This window comes from Tenrec ecaudatus, chromosome 1 (genome assembly GCF_050624435.1).
Source record: "Tenrec ecaudatus isolate mTenEca1 chromosome 1, mTenEca1.hap1, whole genome shotgun sequence".
Classification (NCBI taxonomy): domain Eukaryota; kingdom Metazoa; phylum Chordata; class Mammalia; order Afrosoricida; family Tenrecidae; genus Tenrec; species Tenrec ecaudatus.
Window position 1 is genome coordinate 16428726 of NC_134530.1, and position 21626 is coordinate 16450351.

At 59.4% G+C, this 21626-nt stretch overlaps 1 protein-coding gene across 4 annotated transcripts in view; it reads left to right on the forward strand.

Annotated features, from left to right (window-relative positions):
• Positions 1-3: 3 nt before the first annotated feature.
• The window catches only part of NFIX (nuclear factor I X), a 94155-nt gene continuing 72532 nt past the window's right edge, over positions 4-21626 (forward strand). For 2 of the 4 annotated variants that reach the window (XM_075547876.1, XM_075547884.1), the window contains exon 1: positions 4-162. In XM_075547876.1, the coding sequence (XP_075403991.1) occupies positions 136-162 (27 nt within the window). In that variant the 5' untranslated portion in view covers positions 4-135. The remainder of the gene's footprint in view (positions 163-21626) is intronic. The other 2 variants (XM_075547887.1, XM_075547889.1) reach the window with 1 other exon arrangement.

A 21626-nucleotide genomic window follows, 5' to 3' on the forward strand; every position in this document is an offset into this window, starting at 1 on the left:
CGGCGGGCGCCGCGCGGCGGAGGCCGGAGCAAGCCGAGCGGGAGCCCGAGCCCGAGCTCGAGCCCGAGCGCGGCCGCGCCTGCGGGCCTCCCCCTCGCCGCGGCCGGCCGCCGCGCTCCCGCCGGGCGCCCAGCGATGTACTCCCCGTACTGCCTGACCCAGGTACCGGCCGCGCCCGCCCGGGCGGGAGGGAGAGGGCGCGGTGGGAGCCCGCCGGGCGCCGCGGGGTGCCAGCCGTGCCCAGGGCGCCCCGCGACTGTGCGCCCCTGGCCGCCGCGGAGGGTGGTGGTGTCTCCAGGGCCACTGCGCGCCGGGGCTCCGAGCGGCGGGTTGCATGCGTGGCGCTGCCCCGGAGCGCGGCGCGCCGCGTGCGTGTGTGTGCGCTCGAATGGGGTGCGTGTGGGCAGCGGGACTCCAGCCGAGCGGTGGGCGATGGTGGCGCGCAGAACCGGGCGGCGGCGTGGGCGCCGGCGGGGTTGGCGGAGGTGACAGAGTGGCAGGGGGGCAGTCCCGGGGGTTCAGAGGAGAGACAGGGGAGGGCGGCGCTCCCTGGGGCGGGTACAGAGGTCCCGGAGGGTGGCAGCAACCAGCGTGCGTGGCGGTGGCCCCTGCGTGCGGCTGGGGTGTCCGGGGCGGGCTGAACGGCCCGGGCGTCTCCCCAAAGTCTTTGTTCAGGCCTCACATGGGAGCGGGGCTAAGAAAATGGCGGGGCTCCCAAATTTTGGCAGGGGCAGGGGAGGGAAGGGAGGGGTGGGCGCGCTGCCAGCCCGGGACGCGCCTCTGGGCCGACCCTGGACGCTGCAGCCGCGGTCCGCGCAAACTTTCCTTGGCGCAAACTTTCCGGTTCCGGCGATCCGGGCTGCTGAGCAGTGGACCAGGCGCGCTAGGAGCTTGGGGAATCCCGTCCTACCACCCCGAGGCGGGAGAGGCGGGAGGCAGCCGTGGGTGGATGTCACGGACAGTGTCGCGGCCAAGCTGTCGGGTCAGCCTTAGGCACCACAGCGCCGATCTTGGAGCGCTGCATGGAGAACGAGTCCCGCCTCCTACGAAGTTCTCCGCGCGGCTCCCCGCTGACGCCAAAGACTGGGAGGATGCCTGTCCAGCCATTCCAGCCTCCCCAGGCTGTGGCCCAAGGCTTGGAAGGAGCTGGGAGCTAAGCAGTACCCCACATGGTCCCTGGCAGGGCTGTGGGCGGCTCAGCAGAAGGCACAGACTCCCCGAGGAAGGCCAGAGGCTGCCCAACCATGCCTGGCACGCATGCAGTAGGGTCTCTAGACCAGGCCTAGGGCCCTAACGGTCTCCTTCACCCAGCTGGAACCCTGCCAGCCATGTGCCCAAAAGTAGCCCACACCTGGGAGTGGGACTCCACGTGGACATGGCCGCTCCTTGGGCGTGGTGTGTGCCCAGAGCATGCCTGAGGACGAGGGCAGAAGAGGGTATGTCGCGCATGGTGCCAGCCATTGCCATGCTGTGCTCTGGGATCCACAGGTGTGTGGTGTGTGTGTGTGTGTGTGTGTGTGTGTGTGTGTGTGTGTGTGTGAGAGAGAGAGAGAGAGTGAGAACCTTTTGGGTCTGTGTGTCGCGCTGGACAGAGCTGCATGGTGTGGACATGTATGACTCAGGCAGAGCTGGTCCTTACTGTAGGAGGGCCAGTTTGAATCCCCGTTGCCGTTGCCGAAGACTGGTGCGGGCACAGGCATGGCTGTGCACTACCCGTAGACATGGTGTGTGCTGGCACCCTGGCCACCATGGCAGTATAAGGGACCCCACATTTGCACCTCTAACCCATTGATGCTCTGTCTTGAACCACCACGGAATAACCCCCTTCTTACTCCTGGGTCTGAGCAGTGGCTGCCTTGGCCGGGACACTTGATTGTCCAGGGCGGCTGCTTCCTGGGGCCTGGCAGGGCCAAGTTCCCTGATCGAGCAGCCCCTCGGCCTACCAGCCTCTAGCCGGGCTCCCAGGCCTCGGACACTGCACATCTCCTCAGGGTTTGCTCCGGAGGTCTGGGTGGGATTCTGGCTTTCAGATCTCCAGGCAATCTGGGAAAGAAGATGTCAGCTGATCCACTGGTGGCAGGAAGGGTCAGGAAGGGGCTGGGGGCGGTGGTGGTGTACCAGACCTAGGGCAATGGCCAGGCTTGGGCTTGGGACACGGCAGAAAAAATTGAGAACTGGGCTCGGAGTGAGCCGCAGGCCCTGGCTGTTGTAACTCAAGTGTGCCCAGGAGGCCAGGAGGGGAGTGGGCACGGCCTCGAAGAGCTGCCAGCCCTGCACAGTGGGCAGGGAAACCCCTCCACTCGAAGCGACCTGCCCCTCCCCGACTGCCACATTGCTCAGATGCAGTGTCTTTATTTTTACATGCCTTCGTCCATCATCCTCCCCGCCAGTCCCCTTCTTTCTAACCCCTGTGACTGGCTTTGTCTCTGTCTGTCTCTCTGTCTCTGCCCTGCTCCCCTTCCCTTCCCTCCTCCTGGGCCTCTGGGCTTCTGTCTGTCCAATGGTCTCTGTCTCTCCCTGTGTCTCTGACTATCTCTTCCTTTTTTTTCCCCCAAACCAGAATTGGCTTCTATTTTAAAGTCAATAAATGATTGAGCAGGAAGGAGCTTGGAGCAGCGGGGCCCTGGTGGGGGAAAGGCCCTGTGGGCCAGGGGAAGGGCGGGAGATGGGGGCAGTGAGGATGGGAGGTGGGGGTGGAATTCTCCTTCTGGAAAAAGCATTGAAATCCAGGGCGGCCAGATAGGGCGGTTGCTGGAGCTGCCGGAAGCTACTGCAACCCAGGCCTGAGCCCCAGGCGAAGAGAGGATGGGGCAGGTGGAGAAGACATCCTCCCCACAATGGACAGAGATGTGCATCAGGATGTGGACACTCGTCTCACACCACCACCACGGCCCCCAAGGGAACACAAATGACCTCCTCACACCAACGCTGGACACACTGTTGTCTCCCCCTTAAACCCAAGCACACCTTTGACTTGGACGGTCGTAGTGATAGACTGACGAGACCCTTGGGAGCCCTCAGCCACCACGTGCCGTCAACACACCTACACAACCAGGCCACCCCCAACCACAGCGAGGCCACCTAAATGCATGGAACCCTCAACACACACACATGTGGACACCAGAAGACCCAAGGTGTGTCTGCACCCCCAAAATCACGCAGACCCAAGGGCAGATGGCCAGACAGACACGCTGGCCAGACAGCCCACCACAGGCCAAAACACACCCACACACAGACCCTTGCTGACATGGACAAAGACGGACACAGGCACACTCATGCTCAGATACTCATGCCCTGCACCCTTGTACACACACACACACACACACACACATACACACATGCCTTTCAGGGAAAGTCCGTGGGGTGAAGGTCTCTTGCTGCCACCCGTCAGCTCTCTCTGGGTGCCCTGGGAGCTCTGGTATTGCCCCCTTTTCACGATGGTTTTGAACCTGCCGGCTGCAGGCCAGTGGCTGGGGTGGGAGGTGTGTGTTGGTGAAGGGGTCTGCAGGCATGAAGTGGGTGGAGCAGGCATGATTGGGTCCACATTGGGGCTCAATGGGGTGTTTGGAGCCAAGCTGACTGGAAGCCCAGGGCTCTGCTGGGCTAATTTGGGGGCCAAGGGATTGTCCTCTCGGCCAGTAGTGGAGTCAAGGGTCTCAGCTCAGCCAGGAAATGTCTTGTGTGGTCTCAAGGGTATCCAGATGCAGTAGGCTGGGAGCCGGGCTTGAGTTCCTCGCTCTGCAGCCGCTGGACCTGGGACTGAGCCCGAGATCTCTGCAGTCAGAGAGCTAAACACGAATGGTCGTGGTATCCACACACACAAAGCCTGGCTTCTGGGGAGGGCTCAAGAAATGGCACTTGTCACCTTTGGTTGTCATCACTGGGCTAAAGGAAGGGAGTCCTGGAGTCATGGAAGACAGAGCTGAGTACTTCTTAACCTCAGAAGCCTGGCCGACTGCTCAGAAGAGGCCACAAAAGAAGGGCTGGGAGGGACGTGAACCAGCTCATGGCCTCACCCTTCTGCTTTAGGGTCCAATAGACCAAGCAGAGGGCTCAGGGGTTGGAGAGATGATGGTGGGGTGTATGGGCAGATCTCTCTTCCTGGGATCTCTGGGCTGTCCCAGCCCTCTCCTTAAACGAGCTGAGACTGCAGCTCGCCTCCCCCCAACTCTTGGGAACAGGCTCAAGCATGTGCAGGCTTCTCTGTGTGCACATGTGTGTCCAAGTGGCCATGGGACAGAGCCTTGAGACCTGAGTGGATGCCGCCAACGGGCTCAGGGTTGGCTCCAGGGCTCACTCTACATCTGGGCCCCCTGTGAACAAGGGGCGCATGCGTTGACCCAGTGCCCACACCTCATGGGTGCCTGGCAGGATTAGGTGGCTATGGTGGCATATGCTGGGGGTGGGCTGGTGAATCCCCTTGGCGGTCACTACCAGACCGTCCGCCTCTGCCTCTAGCCTTTGAGGAGCCCCCACTGTATTGTCTGCCTGCACTCCGTCTTTCCGCACCTGCACCTGGCAGCTCCAACCTGGGGCCTTGCTCTCCCTCTCCCCTGCCGCCATGGGTGGCTGTGCTTTCTTCCAGCACAGTGTTGAACTCAGAGCTCCTATGCCCTCAGTCGGGGTGCCCACAAGAGGAGCAGCTTTCATTTCCTGGCCCCTAAGCTCAGGGGGGTGGAGGTGGGCTTATGTGTTGGGCTGCTAACTTCAAGGTCAGTGATTCAAACCCACCAGTAGCTGCTATGGAGCAAGACGAGGCGGTCCGCTTCTGTACAGATGTCCAGTCTCAGGAAGCCCAGGAGCAGTGGTGCTCTGGCCACAGAGTTGCGATGAGCTGGAATCCTGGCTGGTGGGTTTGAACTGCAAGGGGACAGATGGGAGTGGCTACTCAACGATCCTTCTCCCTAGCTAGCTAGGTGAGCTTCTGGCCAGGTGGCACCATATCCCTGAGTGTCAGTCCTGGGGTGCTGTTTGCACCATACCGCAAGGTCTTCTGTGTATCTAGGTGGCAGTGGGGTCCCATTTGGTGTCCCTGTCGCTGTTTTTGTATCCCTGCCTTGTGGTCGGGGGAAAAACTCCATGCTAGTGTGCATACCTTGGGGCCTGCCCTGCCCACCATGGCAAGCCATCTCGGTGGGGGCGGGTCACCACCCGTGCTGGGCTACCCATGTCACCTTACATCGACATCTGTGTCTCTGGGCCATCCCTTCACCCCATGACGCCCACCCCCCTGTGTATGTCTTCTCCTCCTTGGGCCTAGCATGGCAGCGGGGCCAGCTCTCTTCCCGCAGGTTGGCGCCGCCATGGGCCCTGCTGCCCTGGCCGGGAGGTTCATCGGCCCGGTGTGGACAGAAGCCCGTTGTGCGGCGAGGTGCGGGTGTGTGTTGGGGCCGCCCACAGGCCTCCCTCTGTCTGCACATCACACATCGGTCTTGGCTTCTGCCCGCGTCTGCCCTGGTCTGGCCAGCTGGGGTGTCCGGCTGTCTCCATGGGCCAAAGTCCCCTGCTCTCACTGTACCTGTGGCCAGGCCTTCCTCTGGTCTGGTACCCCCACACACACCCCTCCTCCCTCCTCCCTCCAAGGTTCCGAGAGCACGGATTTGGAAACTGAGGCCCCCCTGCCTTCCCCCTTTCCCTCTCTCTTTCCTGCCTCTCTCCCTCCTCCCCTCCTCCCTCTCTCTCCCTCTCTCTCCTCCTGCCAAACGCGTCTTGGCTCCATCTGAATATCTCTCCTCCTCGGTTTTTGGCTCTGGCTCTGGGCGCGTTCACTAAAAGAAGAAGGGCTAGCTTCCCCCTCTGCCCCCCTTCCTCGCTGCCTCCCCCCCTTCTGAGGAGCCCCTCTGAGGGCGGGAGTGGCTGTGTGCAGGGGCCTGGGTCCCCCCCACATGCAGACTTGGCTGAGGGGGCCCAGGCTGAGTGGACAAGGGGGGCTGGTTGGGCTAGGCCTGGCAGTCTGGGGGGCAGTGGCCAGGGTGACCGTGCTGCCAGGCGGGGAGGGTCGGGGGCGCAGAGCTGGGGTGTCTGGCTTCTGGTGGGGCTGGCAGGGCTCTGGAAGGCGCAGCTGTGCCCAGAACTCCGAGCTGCGCTTGCCACCACCACCGATGTCGTGGCTGCGCCAGCCAGGGAGGGGGAGGCGGGTGGCGGGCACTGCGGCGATCCGTAGCCAATCAGAAGCCAGAATTGCACTGGGGAGCTCTCCCCCCACTGGGCCCCACCCTGAGGGGATCTGGGGGTGGTGGCCAGCAGTGGGTAGGGGGCAGTGCCCACTCCCACCGCAGAGAACCCTGCCCCTCTAGGCTGAAGCTTGGTGCCAGCCTTCCTGGCACAGAGCGGGTGAGGGGGGGGGGTCTGTCCCCACCTGAAGCTGCATGAGCCAAGATGGAGGAAGGGGCAGCTCCGGGGCTCGCGGGTGCCCCCCTTCCCTCCCCTCCAGGGCTTCAGGAGAAACCTTCAGCGGAGGGCAAGCAGAAGTGGGGGTGGACAGGCCATCCAGGTGGTTCTGTCCCAAGTCGCCTTGGTGGCACCAGCTCAGGGGTTTACTCTGGATCTCCCTCACAGAAAGTCGCGCGCGCGCTGGCTGGCACGCGCGGGCACAAAGAGCCCCGCTGCCACACAGGCGCGGGACACACTGGCACACCACACCTCCCGAAGCTGGCCTGCTCAGCCACACGCAGCCCCACACAAAGAGGCTCGTGCTCGCGCTCGCGAACACGCACACAGACACCTCGAGGCCGCGGCCACGCCCGCACAGACCCGCAACGCGCAGGCGCCCCCAGCCACACAATAGCACGCCACCAGCCACGCGCTAGCGGGCACGCGCCGGGCTCCGCAGGAAGGTGTGCAGCCCACGGATGCCGCGAAGACACGCGACTCATGTACACGGGACACCGCCGGCACCGGGAAGGTACACGTGGGCGCCGACACCCCCACACACCGTCAAACACGAGGCGCACACGGAGCACATGCACACAGATGCACGCGACCGCAGCGAACCCCCCAACCCCAACCCCAACCCCGTGACTCTCGGCCAGGAGTACTACTAGACACTGGGCAGCGGCTGGAGACTGGCTGCTCTCACATCTGGCCTGGAGTAGGGGCTGCTGGCATCAAATGGGTGGGGGCCAGGATGCTGCCCAACACCCCACAGAGTTCAGCCCGCCATTCACGTCCAATGAAGATTCAGAGCACCGTGGGCAAGACACCCTGGGTTGGGTACATGCTACCAGGCACGGGTCTCACACACACAGGACCACAAGCTCACTCTACACACACACACACAGTCCACCCCAACCCACTCAGACACGTGCACTATCTCACTGATCGCAGCACAGGCCTTTGCACACGCACACACTCCCACGTTCAAGCACCACAACAAATGCCCCACGCCGGGCCCAAGGCACACACTGGGCCCCAGAGACCAGAGCTACCCTCCTGGGCCCCGCCTGCAGCCCACTAGGCCCCCACCCCACACGCAGGACTCTCTTGATAGCATAGGCTTCGGGGCTCAGATTTCCTGGCCTGCTTTGGAGGCAAAGGGGGTGAGGGTGGTGGGGGGAATGCATCTCCACACCCACCTGGACACCCACCCATGGCCTTCTGGGTCCCATCCTCACTCCTACTTTCTCGGCAGGCAGCTCGAAAGGGATGGAAGTCCAGGCTGATTTCTGAGATGCCCTGACCTTCATGGGTCTTGCTCCCCCAGCCCAGCCCTCCCCTTGCCTGTGTGCTCCCCATTCCGGCAGCTGTGGAGAAGGAGACCAAAGGTGGCCGGCAGAGGCATGCTGGGAGAAAGTCCCTTCTGAAGGGCTAACATTTGCCTTCAAGGTTACAGGGAGGTTTAAGGGGTCCACGTACACACTTGTCACACCGTGTGCTAAGGGCCTCCCCAGATGGTCTTTTGGGATCCTGCGTGGGGTGTGCAGGGTTGTTAAGGAGGACAGTGCCTTTGGGGCTGTTTCTTGGGTTTGGGTACCAGCTCGGCTCCTCGCTAGCTGTGTGGCTTTAGGCAAGTCGCTCAAGCTCTCTGGGCCTCAGTGACCTTTTCCATAAGGCAGTAGTAGTACCATCTCTCTCTCGAGGTTGGGGGACAAGGGTCAGGCAGCAAACCCAAAGGATGGGTTCCCCCTCTGTGGGGGAAGGATGAGGCTGCCTGATCCCATAAAGACGGATTGTCTCAGACACCCTATGTCGGTCGCTATGAGTCGGAATCCACTTGGTGGCCGTGGGTGGGTTGCGGTGAGAATCAGAGGCGCTGATTCACATCAAGTGCTTTTAAAAGGTGCTCGGTGGGAAATGAGTACTTGGTTTTACAGGCAAGCTAGCAGGGATGGGTCAGCCAGGGCCGTAGTCAAGATCGAGGAGGCGGGTGGAGCCCGTGTCCTTTCTCTGGCGGCTCCGTTCTGAATGGGCCAGACTGGCATCTTGTTCCCCAGGGTTTACCAAGTGTCAGAACCGTCTTGCACACCTCCGAAGTGGAGCGGGCCCCAGCTGTTGGCGCTGAAACCTTCCTAACTACTCTGGCCTGTGGATTTTCTGTCCAGGGTTCCGAATGAGACCTGATGGTCATCTCTCGCCTGCTTTTCCCCTTTCTGACCTCTGCAACCCTGCTAGCAAACCTGCCCACCACGGCAGGGCCCGCGGGCACCCTCTCCCCCTGCTTGTCAGGAGCCCAGCTGGGCCCTGGGTGCTGCTGGTGGTACAGCCGGGGGCCTGTACATTACTTCGACAAATATTTACCAAGCGCCTCCTGGGTGCCAGGCCCTGTTCTAGGCCTTGGGGGTTCGACAGGGAGGAAAATCAGCCCAGGTGCCAACTCCAGTGGGAAGGCAGACAGTGAACCTGATAAAGAAGGGAGGGTCCACTTCTTAAGGTGGTAGTAGATACGGGTGGGGGGGGAAGCAGGCAGGGCGAGTGGGGCAGCCTATGTGGTTTTAGCAGAGGTGGCCAGGGAAGCCTGGCCGAATTCCTTCCGCACTGTGCACAGTATTGTGTGACCTGGCAGGCTCCTGGCCCTCTCTGGGGGACAGAGAGTATGGGGGTCAAGCTTATATGGTGTGGAAGGTTGACCACCTACTGCCCTGTCTACCAAAAGTGCCCAGCCAGCTGGATGCTGCTGTAGCCAGAGATGGTCCCCCAGCCACCAGGCGAAGCGTGTGAGTCACAGTAAGGGGCCCTATCTGAGCCCCAGCACCAAGACGGCCTGGAGGCTCCTGGATGGAAACCAGGCATGGACACCAGGAGCCCTTACCCCTGCTGCTCTCGCTGGGGGTGGGGCGGGGGCAGCTGACAGCCCAGAGTGGCACTTCCACCTGGGCCCCTCGATTTAGCTCCCCTGGCAGGGCCTGGTTTATTTTTACCCCAGCCTGCCACCCTGGCAGTGCCAGGCGACACCATCTTTGTAGGTTGGGGAGCTGCCCACAGTTTGAGTGGGGGTGGGGAACCTGCCCACAGTTTAGGGGAGGGGAGAACCTGCTGGCTAGAGCTTTAGCCCACTAGACCCCTGACCTTGTCTGACCCCCAAAGCCTCCTGTGTGAGGGCGCTGAGGTGGGGGGGGGCTGGTGGGTTGGGCACCACAGGCTGGCAGCCACCATGCCCAGCTTGGTGGCATTTGGTTTGGTGCCCTGCTGCCTGCCTGCCACCCCCACCCTGTGCCCGGGCAAAGCCTAGCGGCTGCTGCTGCCAATCTCCATTTCAAAGCTTTTGGGTGGGGGTGGGGGAGTTCTCTGCACCTCCCTGTCCCCACTGGGTCACCATCTCTGGTCTGGGCCTGGTCTTCAAACCTGAGGCCCCAAAGGGCCTTCACCAGGCACTGTTGTTGCAGTCTAGGGTTCAGGAGGGACTGCTCTCTGTCGCCCCCCCCCCCCGCCCCAGCTTCCATCCTCCCTGCTCCCTCCCCCCTCCCTGTACTGTTTGTCTGCAAAGCTGCCCCATTTTGGCATCCCCTCCTCCCTCCCTCTCATAGGCGCCAACCTCACTTCCAAACCCGCCATCTCTGGCTCCCTGGCCTTCTCTGACGCCTGAAGCTGGCGACTCAGAGATTGGGCATGTGGGCACCAGGGGTTCCTGAGTCTGGTGTGTAGAGGGGCATCTATGCCAGGCTAGCTCGTGCCACCCACTTGCTTTGTCTAGCCTCAAGGGTGGCAGAGCTGGGCTGTAGAGGTAGAGTGGACCCTCCCACTCTGACTGCCCCACCCAGGTTTAGCCTCTGGGCCATGAGGGGGACCAGGGTGGGTGTCTTTGCACAAGCCCGGGGAGGTGGGGGGTGGTGACTGGATTGGCAGGTAGCAGGACTGCATCCAGGGGGTAGTTTGGGGTCCCAGCCCTTAGATTCCTCCAAGCCCCAGTATTGCAGCTCCTCTCCCCAGAGCTGGGATGGGGAGCCAGGCCCCCACATTGGGCACTTGTGCCCCCAGAGGGGCAGGGCACTTTGGAGGAACCGGTTTACTACCCCCCCACCCCCCACCCGCTACCCGCGCCTCTCTCGGCACTAAACAAAGTTTGCTAAGTAACTTCAAATGTTATTTGAGGACGGCCTGGCCTCAGCCCAAGGCGGCCCTGTGGAAACTTGTTTTTCGCTGCCGAGGCTGCAAGTATCAAAGACACTTTCGGGGGTGGAGTGGGGTGGGGGTGCTTCGTGCTTTCCCCCTCTGTGGCATGGGCTGGCCTGGAATGGACATATGGACCCATGGAGTGGACACCAGCAGGGTTACCCATGTCCCCGGAAGATCTGAAGACCAGACTACCCCCCCACCCCGCCCCCACCAAGCAACTGCAGACCATGGGGACCGGGTGGAGGCAAGCACACTGACACACCAAGAGCGGCTGGGGTGGGGGAAACTCAGGCTGCTGCCCCCAGAATTCCTCCCCCCTCCCGGCCATTGAGGCTTCACTACGCTGCTCAGAGTGCCAGGCCTTCACACCTCTGTCTGGGGCCCTGTGGGCAGTTTGAACAGGTCTCTCCTCTGCCTCAGCTGCCCAATCATGACGGGGTGGGGGGCGTGGGCTGGGCTGGGCTGGGGTGGGCCGTGGTGGAGTCCCACAGCGATTAGGAGATGTCCTCATTGGAATTGTGGACTGGCTGGCTCTCAGCTGAGCGTCCATTTCCCCAGCCTGCCCGGCTACAAACGGTGAGTGTGTCCTGAGCCGAAAAGACTACAGGACCCCGAGGCCCAGCATCTACCTGGCCGGGCTCATGCTCTCTCTGCCGCCTCCATCCTCCCTGTTCCCTGCTTTTCTCACCATCTTTCCTCACAGCCCTTTTCTGCTGCCTCCTCCCCCACCCCCTTCCGCCCCTGGTGTGCAGGGCAAGACTGGGGAACGGGCTGGGTTTGTACCCTTCATCCTGGAGGTCGCTCAGGCCTGGAAGCACCCCTCTTTGCCCTGAGCTTCCTGAGGACCCCCCAGGGGGCCAGAACAAACCCCAGAAACAAACTGGGGGGTGGGCACTTGAGCTGTCACAGAGAGTGAAGGCGGGGAGGTTCTGTCCTGAGAACCTTAACTGTGGCTGAGGCCCAATGGAACTCTGGAAAAGCCAGCACCTCAAGGGACGCAGGCCTGCCCCCCACCAGGTTCCCAAAGGCCTTACTGAGATCGGATTCTGGGGGACCCCTGGTCCCAGTGCCACACACTGCCTCATCTCCACTCACAGTCGGTGCCTGCAACACCCCACCACCCGCAGTCTGTCGCGCGGTGTCAGCCTGTCATAGGCACAGCCACACACCGGCACAATCTGTCGTCCACGCACAGTCTCTCACACAACCTGTCATGCGCGCGCACACACAGCGGCACAGTCGAACACACAGCCAGCCTCGCACGATCACACCAAGCGTCACAGCTTGTCACAGCCCTAGACTTCTCACAATAAAAATAACAGCTCCCAGCTCCCGGGCAATCATGCCCGGGCAGGGGCGGGCACGGATTACCTCCTGTAACCCTCCGGACAGCCGTGAGGCAGGTCTGAGTAACCTGTTTTACAGATGAGGAAATGGAGGCCGCAAGGTGAAGTTCGGGGGCCCAAGGTCATGGGGCTGGAAATGGGGCAGCAGGAAGTTCGCAGCCAACAGGAAGCAATTAGCTAGGCCCTGGGGCGAGCCAGGCTGAACTAGGGCTCTCGGCTTTTCAGTCCACTCTGCCCACCCAAGGTCCCCTCTCCATAAGGAATCCCCCTTGGCACCCCCTACAGAGGGATAACGGGGCCTTAAGAAGTTCAGGCATAGGAACAGGAGATATGGCCTACTGGCAAGGCCCCAACCATCTGCCAGATTCCTAACCGTTGGCTTCAATTGTTACTTGGCTACAAGTGGGGTGCTAACCCCAAACCAGACCTACTGCCATCGAGCCCATGAGACATTCTACCCAGGTCGCCTCATCTTTCCCGTCGCCTCCCTCGCTGTCCAGCACCTAGTCCACAGCACCACCAGGGCTCCTTAAGTGGGTGCCAGCGGGCACTTGAAGCCCTCTGGGCAGCCTGCTGCATTCAGAGAGACAGCGGGCACCATCGGAGTGTGTGTTGTTTTCTCCCCACCTCCTGGTGTGCGTGGGTGTCTGCACGCAACAACACGTGTGCAGTGAGGCTGGGGTTTCCATGTGGCCAGGGCTTGTGGCAGAGGCCACAGCCTCGTTCCCTCGGGATTCCCCGAGTCAGAGCAATGGGCTGGTGCTGGGGACCTGAAAGGCCCAGAAGCCCTGGGGGTGGGAGAACAACTTTCTCCTCTAGGTTTTCCATTACAGGAGCTTCCTTCCTCCTGCCTGCAACCCCCCCCACACCCCCACCCCCGCACAGCACACACTTTCTCCTCCTTTGTTTCACACCAAACCACCACCACCACCCACCCCCTGACCGCCACCCACCCTACTCCCTGGGGCTTCTCCATTGGGGCTGCCTTGACCCAAACCAACAAGGCTCCAAAGACATCCTGACATCCCACTGAGGGCCTGCTGGTGGCCAGCCCTACCATGTGGCCTGCTGTGGGCCTCAATCCGGGCTCAGCTGGGCTCTGGGAAGGCAGTCCTGGAGCAGGGCATGATGGGGAGCTTGTGGCCCCCTCTAGAGCATTTGCATGAGACAATGGCAGATTTCTGCACTACAGCCCCAGGGGAACCCAGGCACATGCACTTGGGGGTGCAAGGAGCACCTCTAACCATGCAGCTGCTGTGAGGTGATCCCTATCCCTAGGGCTTGCGCCCCCTACCCTGCACCCCTCCCAGATGGGACGGGATGCCTTACAAGCCTCTATGCACCCAACAGGACAGGCCTCACAGGGCTGGCCAGCTAGCCCGCAAGACCTCACACACTCCTCCACACCCAAGCTTGGCACCCCAGGGCGTTCGGACCTTGCTTGCATGGTCCTGGGATTCTGAGTACTGACAGTGCTGGGCACCCCTGCAGGGGGTTCTGGGCCCAGGTGGCCTTGAGAGCCTTCGGGAGCCGTTGGTGCCTACACACGTGACTCTGGGTCCACGGGGTATGCACGTCCCCAGCCTGCACACGCGTGTTTCACGTGAGCCGAACACCTGCCAGGATGCCTGAGGCTTCTGGCTCTGGAGCTGCCTTCAGGTTGCTGGGGGAGGGCCTCGGGCTCTGAAGCATGGCCTAATCCCTACTTCTCTCAGAACACCACCTCCCCAAATGTTCCTGGGGTGCAGGTGAGACGCCCCAGGACTGCTGCCCATGGGCCTCTGCATGTGCTATATTTATATTTGAAATGTGTACCTTTCTCTGTATTTATATATATTAAGAACCACCTCTCCCTCCACTTTTGTATTTGAGTTTTACCGCCCCCACTGGGCTTGGTCCCAAACCTGCAAAGCCCATTTCGGTAGGAAGGGCCTGCTGGACTTGGGGTGGAAGGGGAGTGAGGCTGGCCCACCACAGATCCCCTCAATTCCCCTATGCTGGGGAGCCCTCCCTGAAGGGCCAGGCTTCACCCACTGCACTCCCCAAAACACAATTTCAGGGGTGGGTACTGGCAGTGAGATGTGTCAGGGTGTGTGTGTGTGTGTATGTGTGTGTGTGTGTATGTGTGTGTGGTGTGTGTTTCTTCTGCCTAAATTAATCCTGAGTGACGGCTGCAATTCCGCTCCACAAAGAGGCCATTTAATGTCCCTGCTGGAGCGAAACTTCCACTTGCTCCCCTCCTTCCCCCCCTGCCCCAGTCTGGCTAGCTCCCTGGGCTGCCTAGGTGCAGCTGAATACAGGCCTGCCCTGCTGTCCCCAGGAGCACCCAGGTCCTGAAGGCTAGCTTTCAGTGGGAGCTACCTTTGGGGCTCTGGAGGGAGGTCATCTTAAAAGTGCATGGTCGAGCCTGGTGGTGTGGCCCAGACGCCCTCAGAAGGCCCCACTGCCAACACTTGCACTTCCATGCCCTAACCAGGTCATCCGAGCTTCCTCAGTGAGGGCCCAGCGACCCCCAGAGGAGATGCTTGCCAGAGCAGAAGGCCTCAGCTTATGGCGTTCCCCAGGTGTGTGGTGTGCGCCATGGTGCCCCTTTCCTGAGTCTTTTCCCAGATCTGCACCAAGTGGCCCACACCTGGGGTGTGGGCATGAGTGGGCACGGGGCCCCAGGGAGGCCTCTCCTTGGTCCAGGCAGGGGAGGCCTGCCTGCTTTCCCAAGCAGGGACCCGCGCAAGGCACAGCGTGGAATAGAAGGTGACTGTGTATTCTTTGACTTGTGGACGCCAGACCTTGGGGCCCTGGGGGTCCGCTGCTCAGGAGCTGGCAGTGAGCAAAGCCAGACATTGGTGACAATGCAAAGGCAGGAGTCCGCGGCGTCATGACCTCGATGTGGGGAGAGGGGTGCCTATGGCAGGCAACCTCGGGTGGCCCCGGAGGAGCCCCGCTGGGGCTTGCGGAGACGGGGGCTGGGCAGGTGGAAGGACACAGAGGGTGAAGTGGCCTCGCCCTGGCCTTAGACCATTTGGGCCACCTGAGGCCCTGGAGTGAGTTCTCTGTCATTGTCCCTCTGTCAATACACTACAGGAGCCCTGGGACCCCCCACTACTCAGGACACCCAGCTCTTCCGCTGGCTTGGCCTCGTCCCCCACACCCATCTCTCTCCCTCCCGGGTCTGGCCCTGCTCCGCTTTTGCAACTTCTGAGTCCACCAAGGCCAGAAGGGGCTAATCGTAGAAGTTGTCACCAGAGACTGGCTGGGGTGGGGTGCACTGAGGCAGTCTTGGGGGGGATGCCTTTGCCGCAGTTTCTCCTTCCTGGAGCCCTCGGGTGCTGACACCCCCTTCTCCCCGCAAGACAGCAGGGCAGAGAGCGCACACCAAGAGCGCACACTTGGGCAGTGAAAACAGTGCTGACATTTCGCTCAGAGTTTTTGGGAGGTTTGTAACAGCCTAGAGTCTGAGGGCGACACTGGCCATCAGGCCTGCCAGGGAGGGACCTTTTTTGCCTCGTGGCTGCATCGCTGCTGCCCGACGGGGGAGCCCCTCTTCATCCCTCAATCTTATTTTATTTTACTTTTGGCAGGGGAAGGGAAATTGACCGTGTTTTTTTTAATCAATAAATTAAAAAATATATTTTTAGGATTGGCTGCATTTGGGGGTATTTGGCCTCCAGCGCGTAAGGGGAGAACAGTGCGCACTGGGAGAAATATGAGTGGCAGAAATGCGCTTTCTGTTTCTCCCTCTTGGGCAGTCAGGCCTCAGGAGTTAAGATCCCTAAGAAAGAGAGAAGAGAGAGAAAGAAAGAAAAAAAGAAAGGGAAAAAGAAAAAAAATTCCCCTTATCTTTTTTCATCAATACCTCCCTCCTCGGGGCTAGGATATTGAAGTTGGAGCTCCCGTTGCTACACCTTTGGGTTTTGCCGCTCCTGTGGGCAGGTCCTGGGGGGAAGGCGGGCGATGGGAAAGCGGGAGAGAGAACATCTGCACCCCGCAGTCCCAGTTAACCTGTTGGAGGAGGAAAGTGGTCTGGTGCTTTAGTTAACCCCCCAACTCCCCAGCACTCCCCAGCCAATGCAGCTCCTCCAACCCTGGGGAGAGGGTCTGGGGGTCGCAGAAAGCGCTGGCCGCTTGGAAACAGCCCTTACACGACACTTCCCAACGCCCGGATTTCCAGAGTGCGGTCTGGGTCTGCACGCCTTAGCTCCTTTTCCTGTTACGGCTGCCACGGGCTCGGCCGCCCCAGCTGCGCGCATCCCGGCCAGGCTTTGGCGGGTGAGCCCGGGAGCCGGCAGATCTGAGCTCTGCACCCAGGCCACCCCTCCCAGCAGTGGACACCCCCCCCCACTCTCAGACCACATTTAGTTCTTTTTATTCGCCACCTTATTTTTCCTTTTCCCTTATTGTTCAGCAGAGGAACGGGTCCCCTCTTAAAATGTTCCCCCGTCAATGTCGAGGTTTTATTACTTTTTAAAAATCCGTGTGAGACAGACTGTTTCAAAAGAAAGAAAATACAATTTTAAAAGGAAAAAGAAAGATAAGAAATAGGCATGCCCATGTTGAAAGAAGAAGAAAAGAGAGGGAGGAAGAGAGATAGACGCGCCCGGACGCTCCACGGTGCTGGCGAGCCTCGCCTCCCGCCCTCCGCCCGGGGCTGGCGGGTTCCCTGATGGAAGCGCGCGCGTGGGGGGATCTAGGGTCGCTGTCGCGGACAAGGCTCCCTGGAAATGCAAGGAGCGATCATGATTTTAATAAAACAGTGTCTCGTGTAGGAGCGCGCTTCGTGCGCTGCCTCGGTCGTCGCAGCGCGGGTTTGCCACAGCGAAGTCTGTAATCAGAGAAAAATACCAGCTTTGTGGCGGGTTACACTGTAGCATCGGCTAATGTGTGCGGTTTGCTTTTTTTCTTTCTTTAATATTGCTGAGCATCGGAATAATTAAAGAGTGGGAAATAACTCCTGTCTCCTCGCCACTCGGCATTGTCTTAGTTCAGGGGGGAAAGCGCTCGCTCGCTCGCTCGCTCACGGCAGGCAGGGCCGGGGAGTCTTAAAGCGGTGCCTTTATTCTCGCCCGCCCGGCTCTTCCCTGCGCTCCGGTCGGATTCGCAAATCCCCCAACTGGCGCGAGCCTGGATCCTCGCGGGCCCCGGCGCCGCTCTCCCCTCCGAGTGGGAGCCCTGCTCCCGCCCCGCCACCCCCACCCCCTGCTTCTTTCAGACACAGCCCTCGCTTCCCTCCCCCGCCTCGGGGCCCTGACCCACTGCCTGGTTTGCCACCAGAGCGAGTTTTAAAAGAAAAGAAAGAGAAGGCGGCTCTGGTGCCGTGGTGCCAGCCAAGGGCGCGCTTCCCAGGCGGCGGCGAGGGCGCGGATCAGCCCCCCAGATGAGGGGTGTTGAGCAGTAGAGCCTCTTCTCTGACACTGCCGTGTGTGGTGGGGGCCCTCCTCCCCCAAACACAGGCTAGACGCACACAAGACTCGATCAAGTCATCAGGGCTTTTTAGAGATTACCTGCACCAACCCCGGTGGTGATATTTTAAATGACCCCCGTGCAGCGCTCCCTGCCACCCTCACGGCGCTGTTCCCCAACCCTGAATGCAACATGAAAAGAAAATTCAGTTGGACATCAACCACCTTGGAGAGGGGTTAGCCCTTCATACCTTGGTAGGAGAGAGAGCCGGGCCTAAGTGGGCATCTCTTAGGCTGGGGCCAGGCGTGTGTTCCCACCTCTGGGGTATTGTTATCACCAGGGCCCCATTAGGTTCAGGTTTGGGGAAGGGGAACCGGACTCCCAGGGCCCCTGCAGACAGCCTGTGGACCCGCAGGGTTGGGGCCAGGATATAGAATCAGGGCTGCCCTGGGTCTTTGCCTTCCACTTGTCGGGTGGATCTCCTGGAAGGAAAAATGGGGGCTTTCGAGTACACCTGGACTCTGCTCTGCTCGCTCTCTGTTAGGAAAAGAAGGGAAAATCCTCAAAATCATGGTGGAGGCTCAGCTCATGCCCACGGGGAGTGCCCGTGGCTGTGCTGGCATTTGCCTTGCAGCGGGAGGGAGTTATTTATTTATTTGCTTCAGGTGTTTTTAATTAAATGTGTTTCTTCTAGTTTCCATGTTATTTGCTGCTTAGACTTTTCAGCAATCCCTTGTCATTTTTTTTAAACTTAAGCAGAAACTTTTCCCTCCCCTTCGAGAGAGATTGTGGGAGGTATTTTGCTTCCAGTACTTTCTTTTTCCTACTGAAAAAAATTAATTTTAAGATTATAAAAGAGATGTAGTGCTAGTGAAAGTGGGGAGAGGGAACCAGATGGGGCTGGAGCCAGGGAAGGGGAAGGCAGGCCTCCTCACAGGCCTCACCCACTGGCCTTGTCTTGTCTTTCTCAGCGCCTTTCTTTCACCTACCTGCAAGACTCTTCTGGAAAGAGTTGGGGGGGGGGCAGGCTGCCCTATTGGGAGCTGAATGCCCCCCTTCAGAAACCGCTAGAGATTCACTCTCCTTGTGGACACACAAAACCCAGGCCTCCAGCTTCCTACTGGACCAGCATGCTCCGTCTTAGTCCGTACATCTGGTTCCTGGCCCTCTTTTTTATCCCCCTTCACATGCCTGGCCAGTCCTAGAAGGCTAAATTGCAAGATGCAGTTGGCAAGGGGGCAGAGCTGGACAGGCTCAGGGTGAAGCCTGGAAGCCCCTTGGCGGCAGGGCACTGAGGACAAGGAAACTTCTATCCACCCTTTGATATTTTTGTGGTCACAATAGTAGCACATTTGTAGATAATGTGCATGTAGAGAGGAATCTGCATCTGACACTCTTGGTGTGTCAGGCGTCCTTTCTAAGGCATAGAAACCACAAGAACTCTCTGGTTCTGAAAGGAAGGCCTGCTGAGCAGGGCTGGATATGGTTCTTCCTCTGGGTGGGGTGACACCAGCGTGTTCCCTTTGGTGAAATACAGAGTCGCCTCGCTCCCTTTGCCTGCTCATATCAATACCTTTGTTACAAAGGATATTTTAAAAAGAGAGACAGGTAAGGCCTAACATTCCAAGGGGGGAAAAGCTGGTTATAACAGATTAATAACTACGCAACATCAATACAAAGCGCTCCCTTCCCGGCTTAGGCCTTCTCTTTGCTTCTCCTACAGCTTCCCCGCACCCTGCCTCCCAGGAATGTTGGGAGGATTTGGGAAACTCATGGGCTGATTTTAAAGCTTGCAGGCGGTGGTGTGTGGCCCGGGAGGCTTCCTGACCTGTCCATGCCTGTGGGGTAGGGAGCTTGGAAAGCACCTGCATGCTTAGCTTACAGCCCTAAAATGCCAACAGTTCAGGACCCAAGGATAAAAAGTCGGGAAGAGAAGTTACTTGCCAATTACATTTTGCTGTCAACATCTGGAAAACCAAATCTGCAGCTGTTCTCTCAGCCCCTCGGATGATACCGCTTCTTCTTTTTCTCTCTGCACATTAGATGTGTTTTTGTACGCTTGCCTTCCATAGACTTCAGCGTTCTGCACGGTTTGAACAGTTTCCTCGGCTCTGCTCAAATGAGGGTTTTTTTTTTTTTTGGAGGGGGGTTGTTGTCTTTGAAAAAAATATAATGTGCATCCTACAGTTTGATAGTCCCAATTTGGGAGTGATTTATTAGAGCAGGCCTGATCAGTCCATCATCCCTCCTGTTCCTTTTCCCTTCTCACCCTTCCTACTGCTCAGGGGCCAGAATCCTGGGTAGGACAGGACTGGGGAGGCTGCCCAGTAGCCCCCTGCCCCCCACAGCCTCCCTCCTTTTTCCTGGGCTCCTCCAGGCAGGCAGGTATTGACAGCTTCTCCCTCCATGGCCCTTCTGTGGTGTTTTTGTTTTCTCTTCGCCCCCCAAAAATATTTGAACCAAAAAGCCTCTTTTTTTTTTCCTCCACCCACAGCAAACTGAAAGGGCCAGTGAACCGTGATTCAACAGAGCGAGGGCGCTGCTTTTCTTCCTTAGCATTAATTAACGCAAGTTCGTTAGGACGTTGGGTCTGTCGCCCACAGTTTTCACTTGTGTGTGCTGAATCGGGTCATCGAGGGAGACTTTCCATGCAAACAGTTTGTGCTGGAGCTGGAGGACCCAGAGGGGGAGAGAGGCCGAGGAAGAAAGGAAGCCCCAGGAATGAGAGCCGCTGAGGAGAGGGCCTGGTCCTAGCTCCAGGCACCCTGCCCCGGCCTGCCTGCCTGCCTCCCGCCGTGAGCAGGGGCCAGACACCACCCTACCCCACCCGGGCAATGGAGATTCTCGAGTTTCCTTGGCAGGGATCCTGAGAATAAAATAGTTGGAGGAGCAATATATTTTGAGAGATTGAAAAAAAAATACCCACCTTCCAATGCCTAACATTGTCCATTTGGGGGAAGCCCAGGCAGGGCCACTCCCTCTTCCTCTCCTTGCCCCAGCCCAGCTGGCTAGCAGTGACCAACCTGGGGTTGTTCTCTCCTGGCCACCCTACTTTGTACCCAGGGCTCTGGGCACCCGCTTGTGGGGCAGCTGCTCCAGGGAGCAGCTCCCTCATAGGCCTTGGGGCACCAGTGCCTGGGCGAAAGCGCTTCCCTCCAAGGCTAGGGTGGCACTGGGGAACAGAGTTCTCAGAGAGAGGGGGGTGTTCTCACCCCAGAACCCTGTAGAGGGGGCCAGAAAGGCCACTGCTTGTGGTGTGTGTGTGTGTGTGTGTGTGTGTTCTCACTGCTCCTTCACCAGAACCTCAGTGTAATCTAGTCCCTGCCGAAAAAGAAGCTTATGGATGAACACATACCAGGGGCAGAAGAACCTTTCTCCTGTAGGGTCCCTAAGCTTTCTGAAGGCCCAAGGGTGGGATGGATGACACCCTAATAGTTTGCTTCTGCTTTGTCTTTTGCTCCCCAGATACCTGCCCCCACCCCACCCCCAGCACACTGCACTGGCCTCTCCTTGGCTTGTTGTGCCAGGTTTTTGTTTGTTGATAGAGAACACTATGAAGCTCTCTTGTGGGGGTGGGGTGGGGGCTCCCGTGTGTGGTTGCCCCTTCTCCTGCTCTGGGCCCCTGTGCTGTCTGTGGGCTGAGGTTGGTCTCAGGCTCCAGGCTCTCACCTGCCCTGTGTTTTCTACAGAGGGTCCGGGGACTCAGCCGAGCCAGCCCAGCCGGCTGGCTGCCTGCTGGAGGAGCCCAGCTCACTGGTTGCTATTTACTCCTATCTATCGGGTGACACCGGGAAATCATCAATTAAAGACCAGAGAGAGAGGGTGTTTGTTTCCCGTTTCTCATAGAGAAGGAGACGAAGGTGAGCAATTCCCAAGCGCCCTAGAAAGCATGGAGGATCTTTCCCAAATGCCCCCATTTCTGTAGGGGTTCAGTCCTCCCTCCTCTAGTGCCAAGAGGGTGAGGGGCGATGTGCCTGGAGGAGGGTAACGTTTGGAGCCAGAATGAGGCTGCCTGCTTGGCCAGATCCCAGACCAGCGCTCCCGCTCCTGCTCCCGCTCCCTTCCCAGCCTGTCCTCTGGAGGAGGAAAAGGGGCAGTTTTACAGGATCCCAGTGGCCTGGTCAGAGGCAGGCCCTGTCTGACACCCAACACGGGGCTGTGAGGAAAGTCAAACTGGCCCAGGGCCAGGATGATGGAAATTATGCGGGAACTGACCTTTCTAGAAACAAAACAAAAGCCAACCAAAAAAAAAAAAAACCACCCATAAACAAAAAAACCCCCGCTTTGTCCAAATTGATCGGAGAAGCTCCTGGCAAGCTGCGTGGTCCAGCT